At 40.6% G+C, this 19,026-nt stretch overlaps 4 protein-coding genes across 4 annotated transcripts; 1 reads left to right on the top strand and 3 right to left on the bottom strand. All coding sequences in view use genetic code 11, as the record gives it.

Moving 5' to 3' along the window:
* Positions 1–6: 6 nt before the first annotated feature.
* EGR_07683 (UDP-N-acetylglucosamine transporter) lies at positions 7–2,884 on the bottom strand (the record flags this gene model as incomplete). The annotated part of the gene is made up of 3 exons (XM_024496932.1): positions 7–167; positions 835–1,015; positions 2,393–2,884. 3 exons carry the CDS (start codon positions 2,882–2,884, stop codon positions 7–9), a joined length of 834 nt encoding a protein of 277 aa, XP_024348637.1.
* A 4,745-nt stretch (positions 2,885–7,629) lies between these two features.
* Positions 7,630–12,790, top strand: EGR_07682 (hypothetical protein; the record flags this gene model as incomplete). Its single annotated transcript, XM_024496931.1, has 13 exons — positions 7,630–7,682; positions 8,665–8,802; positions 8,878–8,947; positions 9,246–9,281; positions 9,360–9,404; positions 10,932–10,973; positions 11,055–11,102; positions 11,430–11,478; positions 11,567–11,653; positions 12,150–12,209; positions 12,300–12,383; positions 12,579–12,614; positions 12,711–12,790. The coding sequence occupies 13 exons, from the start codon at positions 7,630–7,632 to the stop codon at positions 12,788–12,790; spliced, it is 828 nt and encodes a 275-aa protein (XP_024348636.1).
* Positions 12,791–13,504: 714 nt separating this feature from the next.
* EGR_07681 (tRNA (guanine-N(1)-)-methyltransferase) lies at positions 13,505–15,358 on the bottom strand (the record flags this gene model as incomplete). The annotated part of the gene is made up of 4 exons (XM_024496930.1): positions 13,505–13,936; positions 14,181–14,680; positions 14,724–15,097; positions 15,171–15,358. The coding sequence occupies 4 exons, from the start codon at positions 15,356–15,358 to the stop codon at positions 13,505–13,507; spliced, it is 1,494 nt and encodes a 497-aa protein (XP_024348635.1).
* A 635-nt stretch (positions 15,359–15,993) lies between these two features.
* On the bottom strand, positions 15,994–17,955 carry EGR_07680 (CDK-activating kinase assembly factor MAT1; the record flags this gene model as incomplete). Its single annotated transcript, XM_024496929.1, has 5 exons — positions 15,994–16,926; positions 17,432–17,535; positions 17,565–17,638; positions 17,673–17,825; positions 17,861–17,955. The coding sequence occupies 5 exons, from the start codon at positions 17,953–17,955 to the stop codon at positions 15,994–15,996; spliced, it is 1,359 nt and encodes a 452-aa protein (XP_024348634.1).
* Positions 17,956–19,026: the final 1,071 nt, after the last annotated feature.

The following is a 19,026-nucleotide window of genomic DNA, read 5'->3' as shown; positions in this document are numbered from 1 at the left end:
CGGCGACTAAGCACCAGAATAAAGCTTCCACTTATCCAACCACTGGGAGTCAGTGGTGCGCAGCTCCGCCCATTCCTGCTGCCCATTCAACTTGTGCACAGTTGATAAATGCGCTTTTGTAATAATGCTTTGTACAGCACCTTCAAGAGTACCACGACGATAGCAAACTATACGAAACCTAAGAAGACCAGAAATATTTGATACAATTTAAAGTCGCCTAAGGTGTGTCACAGTAAATGCACTCAGGGCAAAATAATGTGACAACAGTACCATCTCGTGTCGAGTTTTGTGTAGAGGCTAGACAAAGAGGATAACCTGAGAACAATCGCATAACAAATGCACGAAAGTGCACTGAATGAAAGTGATTTGCTCTTAGGTCTCAGAAACACTACGACAGTCTGCATACGGCTATTGGGAAGAAACACAGACCTGCCAATTTTGAAATCGGGAGACTTTCCATTAAACTCTGTCTTTTCACGCGGCCTGCACGATTAAGAGGATGGATGATTGGACATCTACGGGGTTGTCTTCAAAGTACTGATAGGGCATTGTTGTTGAGGAACTGTTTTCTGTTTTACCTCAACAACACAGATAAAGACCTTATGAAAGCCGTTAAAGTACAAATTTATTTAGGCTTACTTTAAGGCAAAAAAGTTGTTGAAGCACATCATTTAATGCCTCCGTGGAATGACAGAGGTAGTCACCGTAGAACTAGAAGTGATAAAACGGTACAAGTATTGCAATAGCAAGATTTGTCAAAAAAATACGACACAGAGCACGAAAAAACGGGAAAAGAAGCCTATTTTTGTGGGTGCCACAAGCCTAATAACTCACCGAGTTGAATATTACGAATCCAAATGGAGGGTGCGGTGAACTTCATGAGTTTCTCAAAGTAGACTCCTGCAAATCCGCTAGAAAGACTGGCCAGAATTACGGCGGTGAGACCAATTAGGGTATTCTGGTGTGCTGGCAGTGGTTTGGGAGTTTTGGCTGTTGCGTTGGCAGATGGCGCTAGCTAAGAGAGAAAGAGTCAATCGAGAAAAGTATTTCGCCTACGAAGAAGCACCTTGTCAATTGAACAAAGACATCCCCTAATCAGGCTATAAGTGGGAGCTACAGTAATGGAGGCATGAGTTAAACCTCTTCCAGGACGACTGACTCGAGGCAAAATTGCAAGATTGCATTGTGCCTATGCTTTTTCTCCTGCTTGCGATGACGACTGTTTAACTGAAAAAGCCCCTGCATGACCCAATTAATAGAAAAAGGCAAATATATGTACGGGGCGTGTGTAAGAAACAAAGCAGAAAAGCCTAATGCCAGTCAAGGTCTAGATTACGAGAATAAGTGTAGGATGTGTACTCCTTAATCAATTTTTGTAGAATAGGAAATCTTTCAGCCGCACTATTAAGCAAAACATACAACTATATTGACTTCAAAAGGCTACCATTCTTTTGACACTCATACTTTAGCACCTGTAATCACTCACAGCCACCTTAATCATCGGTATGTACCAGTGAAGTTATTTATACGCTATGACAGTGACCAACTGGGACATTAGTGCCTCGGTAAGTAGGCCATTCCACCTATGATTTCATCGGCTTTTTATTTAGTCACATTAAAACTTGCTCCCCTTCCTTCATTTTCTTGGTAAAGTGGCTGCGTGAGTCAGATTTGGCGTCCTAATTATTAACACCACATATTGCATAACAGAATAAGTCATATAAGAATGAAACTATTATCTGGTTTTTCGAGTCCGCAATTTTCAAGAAAGGGGAAGAAACCAGCACTACTAGAACACAGCGAAAAAGGATGATGTAGGTCTGTCCACCCCCAATAACAGTCCTACGTCAAATGAGGGATTAAAAGAACCAAATAATGGGGGCGTTTTTTCAATATTGAAGGTGAAATCATAGTGTTCTAGTTCACTTAACTGCTAGTAGAGCGCCATTAAATGCGCCCACTTATCTCCTACAATACAGGTATCTTTTAAATGTTGCCCTTTGTTTGCAGTATTGGGAGAAAGTAAGGGAACAGGATTCTAAGCCCACTGAATAGAGAGCTTCAAAGGTATATTTCGGACCAGAAAAAAGGTGAAGATGAAATTATGCCACATCGGAATTCAGCACCATTCGCAACAGGCGAACCCGTACAAGTGCTATGCTCACAATGAAAATGACTACTGCAGCGTATGTTACTTATATCCACTATTTAAAGAGCACATCTGAAAGTGTTTAGAGATGAGCATCGTGACCTATGGACGAAACATTTAAGCTCCTTCCATAATTTGTTTAAAAATATATCTGGACAAAAAATAAACCCATGGTTGAAAAAATGATGAGATGTTTTAATTTAGGGTGGGTACTAGTTAGCATTAGGCAACAGAGCAGCACACCTGGACAAAAGCAACTCCTATAACGAGAATTAATAGAGCGATCCACTGCGAGATCGTAATCCTCTTGCGCAACATCACCACCATAAACACAGCCGTAGTGAGGATTTTCAACTGATAGGTGATTTGATACGTGGCCGCATCAAGGTTGGATAGGGCCACGTAGAGCAGATTATTCTGCAAGGTGTATAGCCCCGCAGGAACGCCCAATTTGACAAGTTCCAGCGGCGCAGAGAAGAGCTCACGTTGCAATTCGGTAGATGTCGCTCTGAGGGAATTACCGTTCTGCACGAAGACAGCCCAGAAACAGGCCACAACTTTGCACACTTCAGCACAGAATACTGCGGTGGAAGTGAGGTAGAGGCTACTGGCGGGGTTGGTGGCTGAGGGAAGACGCGTGTACCTCATGAGAAGAACTAGCGCGGTGGTTTGGAGAGTCAAAATGACCAGGCCAATGACCTTAAGGTTTCGTGGATGTAAAGCCAAAGATGGCATTGATCTGCAGGTCGAGAAGAGGAAGTATAAGTCTGGTTGCACATTGATGCAAGTGAATTGAAATGGGAGACTTGCCGTGATTTGCTCTTTTGGGAAGGAAATCTAACGCTGTATGAGGCTCGCATTGTAGATAAGATACCGATGATGGCAAACTTACAATCTTGGCGTAACTGTTGAATGCATTAAGTGTAATTAGGCAAATACATTACAAATGCAAGGCGAGAAATCAATTAAATGATAAAATCTACTTGATGCATACCCAACGGCTCATAAAAATGTTCGAAATAATATCAAGGGAAATTGGCAAATATTTGGTCCACCAATCAAGCTAGCTTAAGTATTCAAAGAAAACAAGGGAAAAAAGCAATTAAGCACGATTGTGACCGCAAAGGGTGATACAATGAAAACAAATAAAGTGTAATGACGAAGTATACGCCTCTGTCAATTACCGAAACCAACGGATTAATAAACATTTTTATCAAACATTTGATTCTTCTGAATACGACAAAAAAGGAGGCAATATGCGCATCAGCGCAAATCCAAGAAGTTACCAAAGGCAATGCTATAATCCCAAAACCACCCATTTAAAGGCACCAATGGCTGCTAAAAAGTGACAAAAAGACTCGAAAACAAAGTCTAAATAAAAGCAAAAAACTTTAAAAAGAGGTAGCTAATGTAATAAATAGAGTTTCTAACTGTCACTGATGAAGACAGAGGTACCATAAAGTACAAGCAAACAAGTTTCAGAGCTTACGCAGACCAGCTAGTATACCAGGCAATAACAAAACAGTCTAAAACAGCGCCCGATCGAACTTAGAGTACAGGGCCGTAACAATGGGACATCAGCAGTTAAAAGAGACAGTAATTTGTGAAACAACAGTATACTAAATGATAAAATCAGATGTAGCTTATGTGGGCAAAATTAACTAAAAGGCATTAATTGATACTAAAGTACTGAAATCTATAAACTTGACCAAAACAATCATAAGGCAATGAATAATCGGACTCACCAAAGTTCGAAACGCAAAAAATCCGTCATTTCCCGCACACAAGTGCAAAAAGAATTTGACAGTAAATAAAGGAATGCAAACTAATCCAGACTAAAGCATCTAAACCCGAATACCTATTTGATTTTAAACACAAGGAGGGTATGCTGTGGCAATAAAAAGACTAAAAATCCAGAAAATACGGACCAAATACTATGCTAACAACCACTGGGAAGTGACGCACTCAGTTAACAAGAAATCACCTTAACAACCACGAGGTACAGAAGCACCGCGATTACCAACTAAACCATCAGAACGGGCGTCAATCAATCTAAACAAAATTCAAAATTATATTAAAAGCCTTAAAAGAAAGCTTAATGATTCAGGCCTCAAAGTCCCAAAACTGGCTTTAGTTATACTTAACAAAGGCTTGGGGCCCTCAAAAAGTTTGCCTAATTAACTCAACGAAAAACTGTTCCATTTACGGTGAAACTATGAATAGAATAAAGTGGACCAGGTAACTAAAAAATTCTTTTCAATATTTAAAATGCAAAATTTTGGTCTACTTAAACTAGGGCTTTTCGAATGTGATAACAGCGTACAAGCATGGATGTAAGTTACTGTTAACGCCCACCAATTTTATGGGCAGTAGACACGACTCTTTGGCCACGTACCTGAGGTCAAAACAACCGGCATTAAAAATGGGATATTTGGGAAGCTTACTGTGTTGACTCTACATACAGGCCGGTTGTGTGTACCGATGTTTCATATTATGGTGTCAAAATGTCAAGTGCAAAGAGAAATCATTCAATTTTTATTCCCCACATTTACTTGTACGGCAAAATAATGTGAATGTGATGACGGTTGGCAAAGCCCACCAATCTGCCTGCGTATAGAAAATTCTGAATATATGTTTATTATGACCAGCCATCCTAATGATTTATCAGCATATTTTTATCGTTAAATATAATGGGTAACTCCATTAGTACTCCGATAAGTTATACAATTCCCCTGAACATCTATAAAAACGTAGAGGTTGTATCGCAGCCATAAACCCCTTGAAATCTATCTTACTTCAATCGCCGATTAATTATTTTTCTCAAATTTTACATGGGTGCTTTTTTATAACTTTATGCATTTGCCTTGGTTTTGATACTCAAGATTTGCTACTGAGCCCCTCCGCGCCAAATCTAACTGTTATTTATGCAAGTTATTCTGGTCGCTCATTGGTTGCTTAGTTCAAACGTACTTTAAAAAAAGGGTAATTTACACTTATGAATTTCACGTACGTACCTGAGCGCCTTCCCTGTTAAGAAATGATGACGGGATTAGATTATGGTGCGTGCCTTCTGAAAATTCCACATTCCTTGAGCAGTAACTTAAATCGGTTTGCAAGATCATTAATTGGCGAATTGTTGTACATTTTCTCACTATTTTTCCGCGCTCAAGTACATCAGGCGCGTGGGTGCTTCAGTGGTGTAGGCCGCCTAATGCGGCACAATGCGTCAGAAATGGTAAGTGAATTTCAAATGCTCTGTTTGGTCGGCATTATTTTTCCAGGGCATTTGCCATTCTTCAAAGTGCCCTTGAATGTTACTTGGCATTAGATTGCCTCTTAAAAGCATAAGCAGATTTCCGCGGTTATGACTGCTTGCCTCACATGATCAGATACGATTTTCGGTGTAATCTCCAAATTTTAACCTGAAATGGTCATTCTTTAGGAAGGCATAACAAGTAGTGACTAGAGTAGTACGCAAAAATCTGTCCTTCTATAGGGCTTAGCGAGGACTACTTATTTACTATAATTTGTTTTTCCTAATTTTATTCAAATTGTTTCCAGATTCTGCTTCCAAGAAAGCCCTAGAAATTGCTTATTCACGAGATAAACAGAAAACGCACGTCCTTCGTTTACCCCATTCATATTTTAAGTAAATAGCTTTCGTACAGACTGGGAGGCAGGATTTGAATCACAAATATTTATTTTTAACAAGTATTCATATTTTCACATTTATATCACAATTGCTTGGGTGACAACATTATCATAAAGACTGAAAATGATTTCCTCAAGGGCCCATTAGAAGTGATCCCATTAAACTCGCATTTCTCCGGCTACCTGCCCTTAGGGATAGATGGGAATTGGTATTTACCTGTAAATAAGTTATCGTAAGATGAACGCAATGCCACTGCAGAATGAAGTATTTTCTCCTTGTTGAGTAGTAGTTTAATTGCTAGTTTTGCAGCGAAGTAGAAAACGAAAAAAAAGCCTCAGCGCCGACGTAGTCAATTACCATTCAGCAGTCTCACGGAGCTCGGTTTCGCGTGAAATCCCTCAAAATTCAGCCTGGGAAAAGGCCTGTTTCACGGTAGCCATTTTGGTATGCTAGCAGTGAGACACAAAAAATAAGACTCTGGGGGGATTTTTTGCCAAGAAAAACTGACATGATATGCGCAGTCAGGAACACTAGATGTTTTGACTGAGGAATTGTACTTCATTGTGTCGGTTGTGACGCAGGATTATCGACAACTGATAAAATAATATTAAAGCAAAATCTTCTAATATTTTAAAGAAATATGGAAACAACGATTTGGTAGACCTTCATCTTCGTTCTCGTTCTCACACCCCATAGTCCCATCACAATAGTTCCCCAAGTGATGGACATCACCCTTTCCTGGTATTCGTTGGTCGCATCATCGTTTGTGAAAAGGGCCAAAGAGTTGGTCAGTGAAATATAAAAAAGGGGTTGCTAGAACATTTCATTTACGCATGGAGATGAAATGTCTTACATAAGTTGAATTTGCCAACTATAAATCTCGTTGGAAGGAAATAGAAGGTGATAAAGTTCACCGGTTCACATCTCCGGTAACAAAGTCTTTCAAAGAGGTTTTCACAGGAAGAAAACGCTTTCAAGGAAGCTTTTTGATTGTACCCGACTCTCATCAAAAGCAGCAGCTTTTTGGCAACCGCACAATTTATGCTTGTAAATCAAAAAATTGCGATCCCCAGTAGGTTTGTAAATGAAGGCAAAATTACTGTTTAAGTCTCTTCATATTTAGGACAATTTTTTCCCATAAATTCGATTGGAGCCGGATATTCAAATTACCATTAATTTATTTAAAAATCCAGAACTACGTATCAAAAAGACACCCTCGCCGAATGCAACCCATTTTTAATCAACAAGGCTGCTTGAAAATGTGAGTCACGTTAAATAAAGAGATAAACTTGGCTGAATTTAAGGTACTGATATGGTAAATAGATCATATTCCGCATCGACTGGACTATTTTGAGAGATAGATGAAGGAAAAATGTAGGTGCCATTGATCACTATCATAACGATGATACTCCTGTTGAACCAAACCAACCCAGGAGTTACAGATTTTGTCTGGAAGATGCACACTACGAACACCATTATTTTTCCTCGTCCTTGGTATGTCAGGTTTACTAACACAGAGAGTTGACAAACCTCCCATAATTCTCACAGTTAGGTGATCTCACTCACATTATAGTTCATGCCCATGTGTTTAAGAGAGAACATACCACTTGACATTCATCCCAGATCCCCTCTCCACTGGCGTGTGCGTGTGCCTGCAAGGGTGGTTGCTCCACACCCATGCGTGTGTGCCTGCATGAGTGTAATTAGGCATTAGGTGCTCCAAGCCACGAAATTTGATTGGTTGGCTCCCGAAATTAAGTATATCAACGCCCGTGATTTATCAGGGTGGCACCCCAATTTTGGAAATCACTCAGTCTACCTCTAGAGCATGTTCAGCCAACGCAGGTGCCCATGCTGCATCGGTACGGAGCCTGAGTATCGGTAGGTCCGGGTGCTCCAACCTCTTCATGCTGACCTTTCAATCCACCTTTATTCATCCGTTGATCTTTCACCTAACCACATTGTCTGATTTTGTCATGTTTTTGTATCATTAACAGCAAAAGAGATATATTTCTACGCAATTGGTGGATAAAAACGTTCAAAGACGGCCCTGAAAAACAACGCTTCCCTTGCAAATTCGGGTGTTTGAAAGTGCTTTTGAATTTTAATTCCACAGCTTTTTATCCACTTTCACTGTGTAATATGCATGGCAAAGTCAAGCGAGATAATTTTCCACATCTTTTTTAGAAAATGTGAAAAATAGCAAAATATGTATTGTGTGCATAATACAAAAGTATTTGGCAAACTACTTTCAGAATTTTTCTCACAAATACAAAATCATACTACGTAAACTCGTTTTTAGGAAAAAATAAATAGCGACGATGTCAATACTTGTGTACAACAGCGTTATCATCTTTCATACCTATTTGCTAGCCCATTCTACTAGTTTTGCAATTTTTTTTGGTATATTCTTAGCAATCCGAAGACAATGTAAACGTGACCCACGCTCCTAGATTTTACAGTTACCACTGTCTGTACATTTACACGAACAACTGAATGCCTGAAATATGGTTTTACTTTGTCAGTCATGCTGTTATTTTTCCATATTTCATGCAAAAATATTTTCTAAAAGTTTTTCAAAATCCTTGTGTGTTATCGCCACTTCAACCCTCTGTACCGAGGCTTCCAGGCCTTGGGCTAATTCGACTTGAGGGATCTTATCAAGTAGCTATTAGTGTATTTAGCTATTTATCTAAAATTGTTTTTTGTCAAGAACCACGTGTCATCTTAACTGCAAAAGTTTTTTTCTCTATTAAAAGCACAAACATGGAAGTATTTGCCTACAGAGCACTAAAGTAATTACACGGTTTATTAAGCCAGGTTTTTGCATATATTTCCTTTTTTTCCAATTTTAATGCCCAAGGCAACACGTATCGCGCAAATCCCAAAAAACCACGAAAGTTCAAAAAGCCAGGCATCAATACGTTTCCGAGGGCTACTCAGATGAGTCTGAGGGCAAACCCTATGCCTACTTGGGTGAAGGCGAGATCTGGGCAAACGGGTGAGACGATACTATGTCAATTTTCATCGACTCTGCTCGAAGGCGTGTCATCTTATCACCTGCTTTTGATTTTAGGGCCTTCATGAAGATACTGCAAAGAAAGTATGGTCATGGAGCTCACCATTGCTGTTCTCATTCCCCTCAAGTGCGTACTTTTGCTTAAATGTATTTCCTGATGGGTTGAAGGAAGAGGGCCCGTGTGGAAGTCATTTTTCGTTGTTTTTTGACCAATCGACTCACCTCTGAAGAACTTAAATTTTGTAACCAAATGCCTTCTTCAGATTCTATTTCTCCACTTCCCGTGGTAGAGAAAGTTTGAATGATTTTTTCCCCACGACTAATTCGAGCAAAGCAAAGTCAGATTTCATGTTAGAACGGGAATGTTATGTGTTTCGGGAAATGCTTAAATAAAAATCGTCTTTTTTTCCTTTTCACCCCTAAAGACATCTCCACATCGGCACTCTCCCACAACAAGACAGGTATGTTTAAGACCTTGAATTGACACGAGGACAGATAGTTGGTTCTTTTTGACTATCCAATCTGATATAACCTTTTAGGCTTCACCCACTCGTTTGATTAAGGTTCCCTCACCAATCTGCTTCGTAAGTCACCCGGTTTGTAACTTTGTAGCCTTGAGTTTCGAAATTTTAGCCTCTTGTTACGGAAATGATTTCCTAACTTTATTAATTAAATTTGATATGTTCGGCATATACGCACACACAGAGGTACTCATATAGAGATGAAGAAAAAAAAACCGGCAGAGAAAGAGATATCACTAATTCACTTATTGCGCCACATACACGGATTTTAGTAATAATTCCCCAATGTCACTTTGTCGGGAAATTACTTCTTAATTAGTATTTGTGTGTACGCATGACTTCGCTGTCAAAATCAGGGCAATTTGCTCGACAAATGGCATAAGGAGTTGCGTAAAGTTCCCTCTATGTGTTTAAAACAATTTGGCACTAGTAGTTGATCAGATAACGTCATCGCGCATAGGTCTGGATCTCTAGTGCTGACTACTGCTATGCATTAATTGCCATCTAATGATGTTTTGATTATTCCTTTGAAGTGTTGTCACCCAGCTTCGCAATTTGTAAGTTATACTATCGTGATTACTGCAACCTGATAAGGAAAATCCACTTACAAACTGGCTCTGCTCCACCACTTATTTATTAAAGAATTTCAAGCCAATACTCATTCAAACAAAACACCGCCTTAGCTCTTTTGTTTTCGCTAATTTTGATTTGAATAATCTTGGTGCTAATTGCTAACAATTTGAACAATCACAACAAGTAACAAGAAAATGAATAGTCGACAAGGGATTTTCGCCATTTAAACCTAAAGACACCTACGAGCGTGGCATAACAAGGCCAATCTCCGTTTGTAACCATACAAAGAAATAACCGCAAACAATGCAAAATCACTAAGCGAGCATCGAAAATCTGGCCACCATTCTACATTTACACCATCTTGATACAAAAAATCCAGAACTAAAGCGGTATTCAAGTGCAGATTTATCCGTTCGTTTTGTTTATTAAAGCGCTGCTTCCCAGCAATCACGGTTGTAAGTCGCATTGGTGTGTCAATATCTTCGTGCGGTTAACCCACATTAACATTTTAGAATACTTCCCGGCCTTTTTTTGTTAAGGTTATTAGTGGCGTCTAGTCCTTTTATTTCAAACATTTTGTCCAGCACTTAACGCAGTTACTTGTTGTCGTAATTTGTCTGATTTTATTGTTTTCTTTTCAGTGAGTTTGTGCGGTTTAACCCCATTGTAAACTATCCGCTGAATTAATTAATTTTAGAGTTACAAAATATTGCATTGTATACTTTAATGAGTTGAAAATTTTTAGGAAAAATATCCATTATCAATGAGATCACGAACGCAAAATAAATTTAGTGTATAGATAGTACTAAATTAATCTCATTCTAGGAGATTAAGTACCATTTATCTTATACAAACCAAATAGCGTCTCTCTTTACGCAACCCAAATGTGATGCAATATCAAGTAAAATGTTTGCAAATATTTATTTTTTTGTGAAAATTTTGTCGCATAATTAGAGCATCTCGATGAAATTCCCCATGCTAAATTAAACTACTTAACCTTGCATCTCTTTTTTTAAGGTCTCTCCGCTAAGAACTGCCTCGCCATCCAAAAGACGATCGGTAGGATGCGCCCCGCTACTTATTTGTTATTCGGTGACCTTGAGTAAATGGGTTGAACGCTTAATCACTTAAAAATTTTAGCCATCGGCTAGTCATCGCCGCAGGCTAAAGTCACCAATCAAGTCTAGCGTAAGTCCTAATTCCGTAATGTCCTTATGCAAAGAAGAAAAACTGGTTTGATAATCATATTACCTTGTTTATCCTACGAATTTCATGCACATGGTTTGTCACGTCATGGTATAATGATGTGAAAATAAGAGGATACTCTTGAGTTTCAAATAGGAGGGAACGAATCACTTCTGTACTTCGTGTATCTATATCCTTAAAGGTTGAAGTTAATTGGCCTTGTCGAATTTCCGCTTTCGTTAGCATTAATGAGAAATAAGCTGTTACGACTCAGGATTCCAAATAATTTTGAATTTAAAAAATTGGGAAGTAAACTTTAAATTATTACAGTGCACCTATCGCGTCTCTCCAATCAAGTCCAGGAGCGAGATCCAAGACGGTATGGCGAGTGCATTTGTACCTGATTACCTTTTTTTAGAAATGTTCAGTAATTTTCAATGCCCCTTTGTCATTTTTTTTTCACTCAGGCGACCTAATCATTGAGACAAGTGATCACAAGTATCTGAAAGTTCTCGGACCAGAAGACCTGAGCGATGGAGACGACTTCTATGTCCGTAAGCTGAAACTCTTTTTCAACTTTCGGAATTTTCCTTCAATAATTGTCTATTCAAACGAAGTAGATGACCTTTAATCTCAGAATTTATTCAGATTTTTGGCCGGTATGGCAGACTTCACTTTTGTGCGAAATGTCTTTGAATTTAAGGTAGTATATTTTGCTAGTGAGAGCTGTGGCATAGTGAACGAGGAATTTTGGTATTACCACGGGGACCTCTTGGGAATATTTAGCTTTGCAGTTAAAACATGGAGCTATTAGTGACAGCTCTTCTGCAGATGCACTTATTTCACGAAGAATTATTTTTAACGCTTATCTGGTCAGGGGAAACCGGTACTCCTAGTAATTTGAAATACAGCTTATTTCTTTCAAACTTATCATTCTTGGCATTTGTTGACAGCTTCAAAGCTCACAGTACTGATCAGCTCCACTTGTCATCCAAAGAAGAATCCATTCGTTCAATAGTTTTTTGCTTATTTTTAAGTAATCGACCCCAGTAAGAAATCGAAGAAGAGGAGTCGGTCCTCCAGCTCTTCGAGCAGTTCGAGCAGTTCTTCGTAGGTTGCGGTCTTGTCATTTACACTTGATGTACTGTTGACCAGTCGAATCGTCAAACTATGAATGTCATTCTTTTATTTTATCAAAAGATCGTCATCCGGAGAAGTCTACGTGGCTAAAAGGTTCCTTTCTCCCGGGGCTACCCAAATCCCTCGTCGGTTCACCTGCCACAAGTGAGACTACTTATTTGCACTAAGTGTAAAATGCTTGGCCTTCAATCGGATGTGCGTTTAATATTGTCACAGAGATAAAGGAGTGTCATCAACCAGAAGATCTGTGGTTATGACATCGCCCAATCATCTTTTGACATCTGACGACATACTACTTATTTTTATTTTGGTCTATCTTCCCGGCTTTCTAAAATTTAGACTTACGGGACCATGCTTCTGCCTTTGCTGCAACAGGTGCTGTTCCAGCCAAATGGTAAACACTCCGCACCGATTTCTATTCTCTGCAGACTTATAGGAAATATTCAACGAAAGCTCCGTTCCACTTTTTAGGCAATGCTGAATTGAAGCTAACTCCGCCATTGCAGGATCGCCCAATAGGGGTCGAGCTAGCCTGTTCCAGTCCTTACTAAACACTTTTGCTTGTCTTTGCTAAGTCCACCTTATTCGTGCTATTTCCCATCAAACTGATTTGCTACCATTCGTTCCCATAGACGTCTATCAAATTTGCCCAAAAGAAGGACCAAATGTAGTGGCCACTCTTGCCGCCACCAGTTGCGCAACTTTTCATGAGAACTTGCAGATCCCTCACATTTTTTTCGACTGAGGAGACAGAAGGGAGGACGGGTGGATCCAGCTCTAGTTGATGCCTAATCTAATTCCCTCGCGTAGCTTTGTGACGAGCACTTCAATTAATCAAGCCTAATTTGACTGGAGACACAAAGAGTCACGCACACACAAACACGTAAACCTGTCTCCTTAATCATCCCGCTTTAAGGGTTTTGCTCACCTCTCCTGTCTCTCACTAATTGATTTCCATCTTGATTGCCTCTGACACTAATTGCTGCTGTTACTCAATTACCAACCGATTAAAAGTGAAAATGTGGACCCTTTTTTGAGGTCGGCTAATAAACGGCATCCTTTTTGCCCAAAATAGGGCGATAATGGAGCGCTGTGTCATGAAGGCGAGCAGCAATTCTCCAAAAGAGTAGCAAGCATAGGGTAAGCAAAGCGAGAGAGAAATGGTGCTGACTCTCACTAAAAAATTGAAATCGTAGCTAACAAGCAATACCCACCACCTACTCTACCAAAAAATCCAGAGGTGCAAAGAAGGGCGGACAGGTCTGCTATTCATTTCTCGGTCGCTTAGCAGAAGCATGGGACGCACAGAGATGGAGATCGAACTGTAGACAGTACATGTCCCTAAGCGGCGCCGTGTTTCGTACAAACCGGACCTTCCACCCAGTTAAATAGGTACCAGAAGAGTTTTCATGTTGATCATCCACAGAGATTGCATCAAATTCAACACCCAAAGCCTCGCAGACTCTTTTACGAGTGTCCGTATCTGCCTCCGTCTGTTTCATACTTTTTGAAGTGTCGTTTTCGAGACTGTGACGAACAAAACAGTAACATCGAATGTGGATGGGTTTAGTAGGGAAATCGGCTTTGAAGTCTCTAAATACGTCCAGGAATTCAATAGCTAGTCCCGGAAGATTCATGAGCATGAAGAACTCGGTCGAGTCAGATTGTGAGGCCGTTTCGTAATATGGAAGGATAACCTGCAAAGGAAATAGAAAATTTCAAGTTGAAAAAGGGCTCAAAATGATTAAAAAGTTATTTCAATCCCAATGAAATTCCTCATAAAAAGCTGACTTCACAATCCAGCAGCCCTATTGGTTAGGAAACGGTCAATAACAGAGGAGAGCAAATATTAGCCAATCAACAGGACAGAGTCGAAGTAAAAACTTCATCGTCTGAAATTGGACAAGTACGATAAAATATGCAAAACAGAAAGACAACAACCTGTCGAATGAAGTCTCTGCCATCCAAATTAAAGCACTTGATTTGTTTCGTCGTAAGCGGGTGCCTTTTGGAGCTATTTCGACGCACATTTTCCTGAAGAAAATGAAAGGCGTCAGGATTAAGGTCGTTGGCAAGGACTTGACAGCTGCCAGTACGAGCTAGAGGTATGGAAAATGGCCCAACACCCGCAAATACATCGAAAACAACCACGGATGTTGCATCCGACGTCTTCGCGATGCACTTTATTTCCTCAATGATTCTGCAATGTTCAGTTCCTAAAAAAGGTGAGGAACTCTTTAAGAACCATTTACCAAGGCGTGAATTCCAGTAGACCTTTGAGAAATCCAGATGATAAGTAACGCCATTTTCTTTCACCTCAGTCAGGTAATTCTCCTCCCCAGCCATCAAATCCACTGCGAAAGTCCGAAATTCGGCGTCTATTTTCGCCGCCTTGTTTACTACAGTTCGCACCAGAGGCAGTTTGTCCAGAGCAATTTGACCTGTAATGATTTGACTGCTGCACCTCGTTTAGATGGCTCTTACCTATGAGCTTTCGATAGGGCAAGGCGGCCGGTTTAAGATTAAAGTGTGCCACATGACCAATCAACGTAAATCCAGTTACGGCCTCCATGTCTGATGGCAACACCACTTTGAGGGCGCGATCAAGAGGGTAATTTTCGTACTCCAAGGGCATGCGAAACGCACAAGGCTTAGAAGGCAAAGTTTGCCCATCGGTCCGCTCACTTGGTGAGCAATTCTCCACAAGGAGAGCACTTGGATGTGATTCCAAGTAGGTGATATCTTCATTTGGAGTCAATGGAATGTCCACATTGAGGTTTCGAAGTTGGTCCCACACTTTGGAGTCGTCAATCCTTCGTATTAGCACTAATTTACGCTTCACTCCATTAGAGTCAGTACTGTTCGCGAATAAGTAAAGTAATTGTTACTTATATAATACAAGTGAGAGAATTACTTCAACCACGAACGTACTAGATATTCATGAATCTGGGCAGAGCTAAGTAACCAGTGGTGTATTCACGAAGTTTTTCTAAGATCTTCTTGAACTGTTTACCTAAGGGCAACCCAATTGCAAAAAGAATCTCCGTCTTTCTAAAGGCATTCTTGTCGAGTTTAAGATCCAAGGCAGGCGGCAGCGTGTAGTCTGTCTTTTCTGACATGATTGAAAGAGATTCACGAAATTGAGAATGAGAAGTGGAGAGTGTTCGAGAGAATAAAAACGACTTCTTGAAAGCGTGTTGCAAGCAGCCTGGAATTTGTAACAGCAAACGGTGAATTGAAGGAACCTTGGAAATTAAAGAAATAGTTGCTTATATAACCTTGTCAATGTATTAGCCATTGCGCAGTAGACCAGTCATACGTGAAAGCGGATAGTAAATAGTTTTCTTAATAAAACGGGACCACAGAAGGTAGGTAAGATTTCCCCAACTCTCCATCTTCAAACTACGAAAAAATTGGCAGAGAGCTTTGAGAAAGTGGTGTAGTTTACTAGTTTTGTGATGATGCGAATAACTGCATGAATTCCCTACAAATCTGAATATTCACGATGAAAGTCAATTTTTTTGCAAAAGATAAAAAGTTTCAAGAGACCAAACAGGTAGATTAGAAAATGTGAGCAGAACAAACGATTAGCTTAAATAACATGAAGAAGGCCAATCAGCAGTCCCACCCCATCCAAGAAGCATTCAAGCAAGCTGGAAAAAAATGCAGTTGTTTTCTCAAAAGTCAACAGTCCTCTACATCAAACATATATATATATATATGCTTCCAACTGAGGTGGTACGACATCTAAGCGTCAGATAAAGAGACCACAGCGACTTTCTTGGAGAGCACGCGTCAGGTAGACACTCGGTGAGATACCGCACGCACCCCGCGGCAAGGCATGAGACAGCCCGCGCCTCGCTTCGCCGTCTTCCATACCACCAGCTTCACCAAAATCCCCTTCATCATTGCCAGAAGCTCGTAATGAATCTTCTCTCTCCTCAGCGTCAGTAGTTCCATTCACCTCCTTGGTCGTGGGCTCCACCACAGCTTCCAGATACACCGCCTCCAGGGTGTTCCATCGAGGGCCGTTAGACGGTGACGGCGGATGTGGACCACACAGCTCGGGGTGATAGGGCTCTAACCACTCCTCTAAGTCCCGAGTAGCTTGCGCCGTTGTCTTTGCAGAGGACGACAACGAGGATAAGGAAGACGATTTTGCAGTGTGGGAGCGGGGGAGAACAACCGTGTCCGTTTGTCTCCCGTTACGAGTGTTGGAGGGAAGAGGAATGACAACGCTATGGTGTTCAACTGACGTGGCCCAGGATGAAGTGGAAGGAGGGGGAGGGAGAAGTTGAGGGATGCCGACCATGGCAGAGACAGGAGTGAAGGGAACCCCTGACCAACGGGATGCGGCTGAGAGAGGCCCAGAACGTTGGGAGAGGGCAGCGGACGGTGGAGGTAAAAAACGATGCTTCGATTCAAGCATCGCGGAAGGCGGAACAGCGGAAGGAATAGGATGATCAGGTGGCGGAGGATTTGGGTGTGGATCGACTTTTGGTGGGGGATCCTCAGGCAGGGCGATAGCGGCTGCACCACAGAGGAAGCCCTGAAGAGTTCTTCCAGCATGGAGGCGTTTACGACGCTGAAGATCCGCCGCCTCGTCTGCCGCCTGCGCCTCAGCGCGACGCTCGCGAAGAACTCGCTCCTGCTCCAACTCGCGTTCGTAGAACTCTGCGCAGTTCGACTGGTGGATTAAAAGGGCGGACTAGTTTTAAGTGGCATGAAAATTGAGCCAGTTAGGTGAATCCAAAATGCACAATGTGGAAAAAAAACGCTACTTGGCAATGAACAAATTTGAGAAAATTCTCAAGATCAGGTACGAACTGTTTCGCAGCTCATAAAATATATTCAAATCAGTTAGAAAAAAAAGCATTTAAACGACGAAAATAATATTCATGGCATAACTCACGAGAAGGACAACCAAACCATACAGCAGCAAGCCAGTGAGAATCAAACCGTGATTGCTAAATTTGTGGAATTTGTTTAAGCACAAAAGCTTGTAATGGCCGAATTTGAAAGCAAAAATTGAGCTTTCAAATATTCCAAGGAGAACTTATCCCAACGTACACGCATATAAAATTGTGGAGCCTAAAGAAGCGCTGAAGTTATTTGCAGACAGATTTCGAGAAAACAGCTAAGTACACTTTGGGAACAAATTAAACTTTGACGAAAAATTGAAAGAAACTAACCTGTTTTTTCCTATTGCGCTTGATAATATCTTTGTTGTCCTTTTTGTACTGCTCAATAAATTTCTTCGTTTTGTCAACATCCACGTCATTGGAGAGATTGTAGACTTAAGACATATAATATCAACAGGCTTACTTATATCCTCAATCGTTTCCAGGTACCTATCGTAGTCTTCTGTATTCTCAAAATCTTCTTCCCGTTTGTTAAACCTAAAAAGAATAAATAATCACAGCTGAGACTCACTCAGCCAGAATCTTTTTTCGGATGTCAACTTCCTTCTGAACTGTTGGATCCTCAAAGAGCTGGTAACGAAAGTTTGTTTTCCGGATTGGAGTCTTGCATTGAACACACAGACCAGAGCCTCTCACAAACAGAACTTCAACACAATTTTCACACCTTAAAGCCAAATAGACCATTAAATGAATTCTTACAATGAATGTCCACACACATTAACCATTAGGCGTAGTTGGGGATTGTTGTATTTGCTCGTTTTGCAACTGGGACATGTCTGCGAATCAGAGTGCATTCGTAAGCAGTGACCACACAGCGAACGAAACCGCACAGTTCCAATGCACCACCTCTATGTTAACCAATAAAAATAAACTTATTAGTGAGGTCGAGCTCTCACAAATTACAGAACTAATTATCATAAAAATTCAATAAATGAATTTAACTTTTAGAACTTTGAATTAAATTATTTCGGGAAATGTGGGTCAAATATACATTTATAGAGCCTGTGAACAAACAAATATATTCACCAATACTTTCCCTTTTAAATATTCTCTCCGAAGTAGAACAGGTGCATCACTCCCTTTCTCATCATTGCCTTCAAACCCTTAGCTTTTATTGAGGGTTATGCTTGAGACCACGGACCAAATAGGGCTCTCATATTTTTGGATTAATGAGTTAGTTTTGAACCGTGAAGCTCGTGCAAAATATGTCTTTTATGCATTGGTTGCACCTTTCGCTCTGACCAACCCTCAGCAGTGTTTTATTTTAGAGAATAAGAAAAGCATACAACTTCACGAGGCTTATTTCCAGGCTTTGAACATTAACAAATTCGTTCAATTTGGTAAGTGACTGGTACTCATTGTCTACTCTGTTGATGGCATGGTCTCTTGGACACCTTCATCTGGTTGCGATTTGGCATACCCTCAGAAACGTTCTGAACGTTATGCCTGTGGACCAACCCGAGCCAAAGGAGCAATAACCCCGAAAATCATGACGAATATCAAAACCGTACAGTGACCACGTCTTCTTCATTCACCTCACCCTTAAGTTCTTCTCGTAGGCAACAAACAATGGGAGTAGCATCAAATTTTAGCAACTCAAAAGCATCCACCATCGAGTTGCAGAAACAACCTGGGATACATTGCGCAAGTGCGTGAACAAGGTCAATCGGAGAAATGTATGCAGAATGCGACCCCATACCACTTGTTCTATCGAATACCTACGCTCTTAGACAAGTACTCCTATTCTTATGAAATACCTTACCTAGGGGACATGGTCCGGGCTTGAAGTACAAAAAACCCGCCAACTACAAAACGCAATCGACGTGAGGGATGGAATTTTGTGAGGAAACAGTCTAGATGCACAA

Source organism: Echinococcus granulosus (assembly GCF_000524195.1).
Source record: "Echinococcus granulosus chromosome Unknown EG_S00084, whole genome shotgun sequence".
Classification (NCBI taxonomy): Eukaryota; Metazoa; Platyhelminthes; class Cestoda; order Cyclophyllidea; family Taeniidae; genus Echinococcus; species Echinococcus granulosus.
Note: the sequence above shows the minus strand (reverse complement) of the source record. Positions and strands in the feature narration are given on the sequence as shown.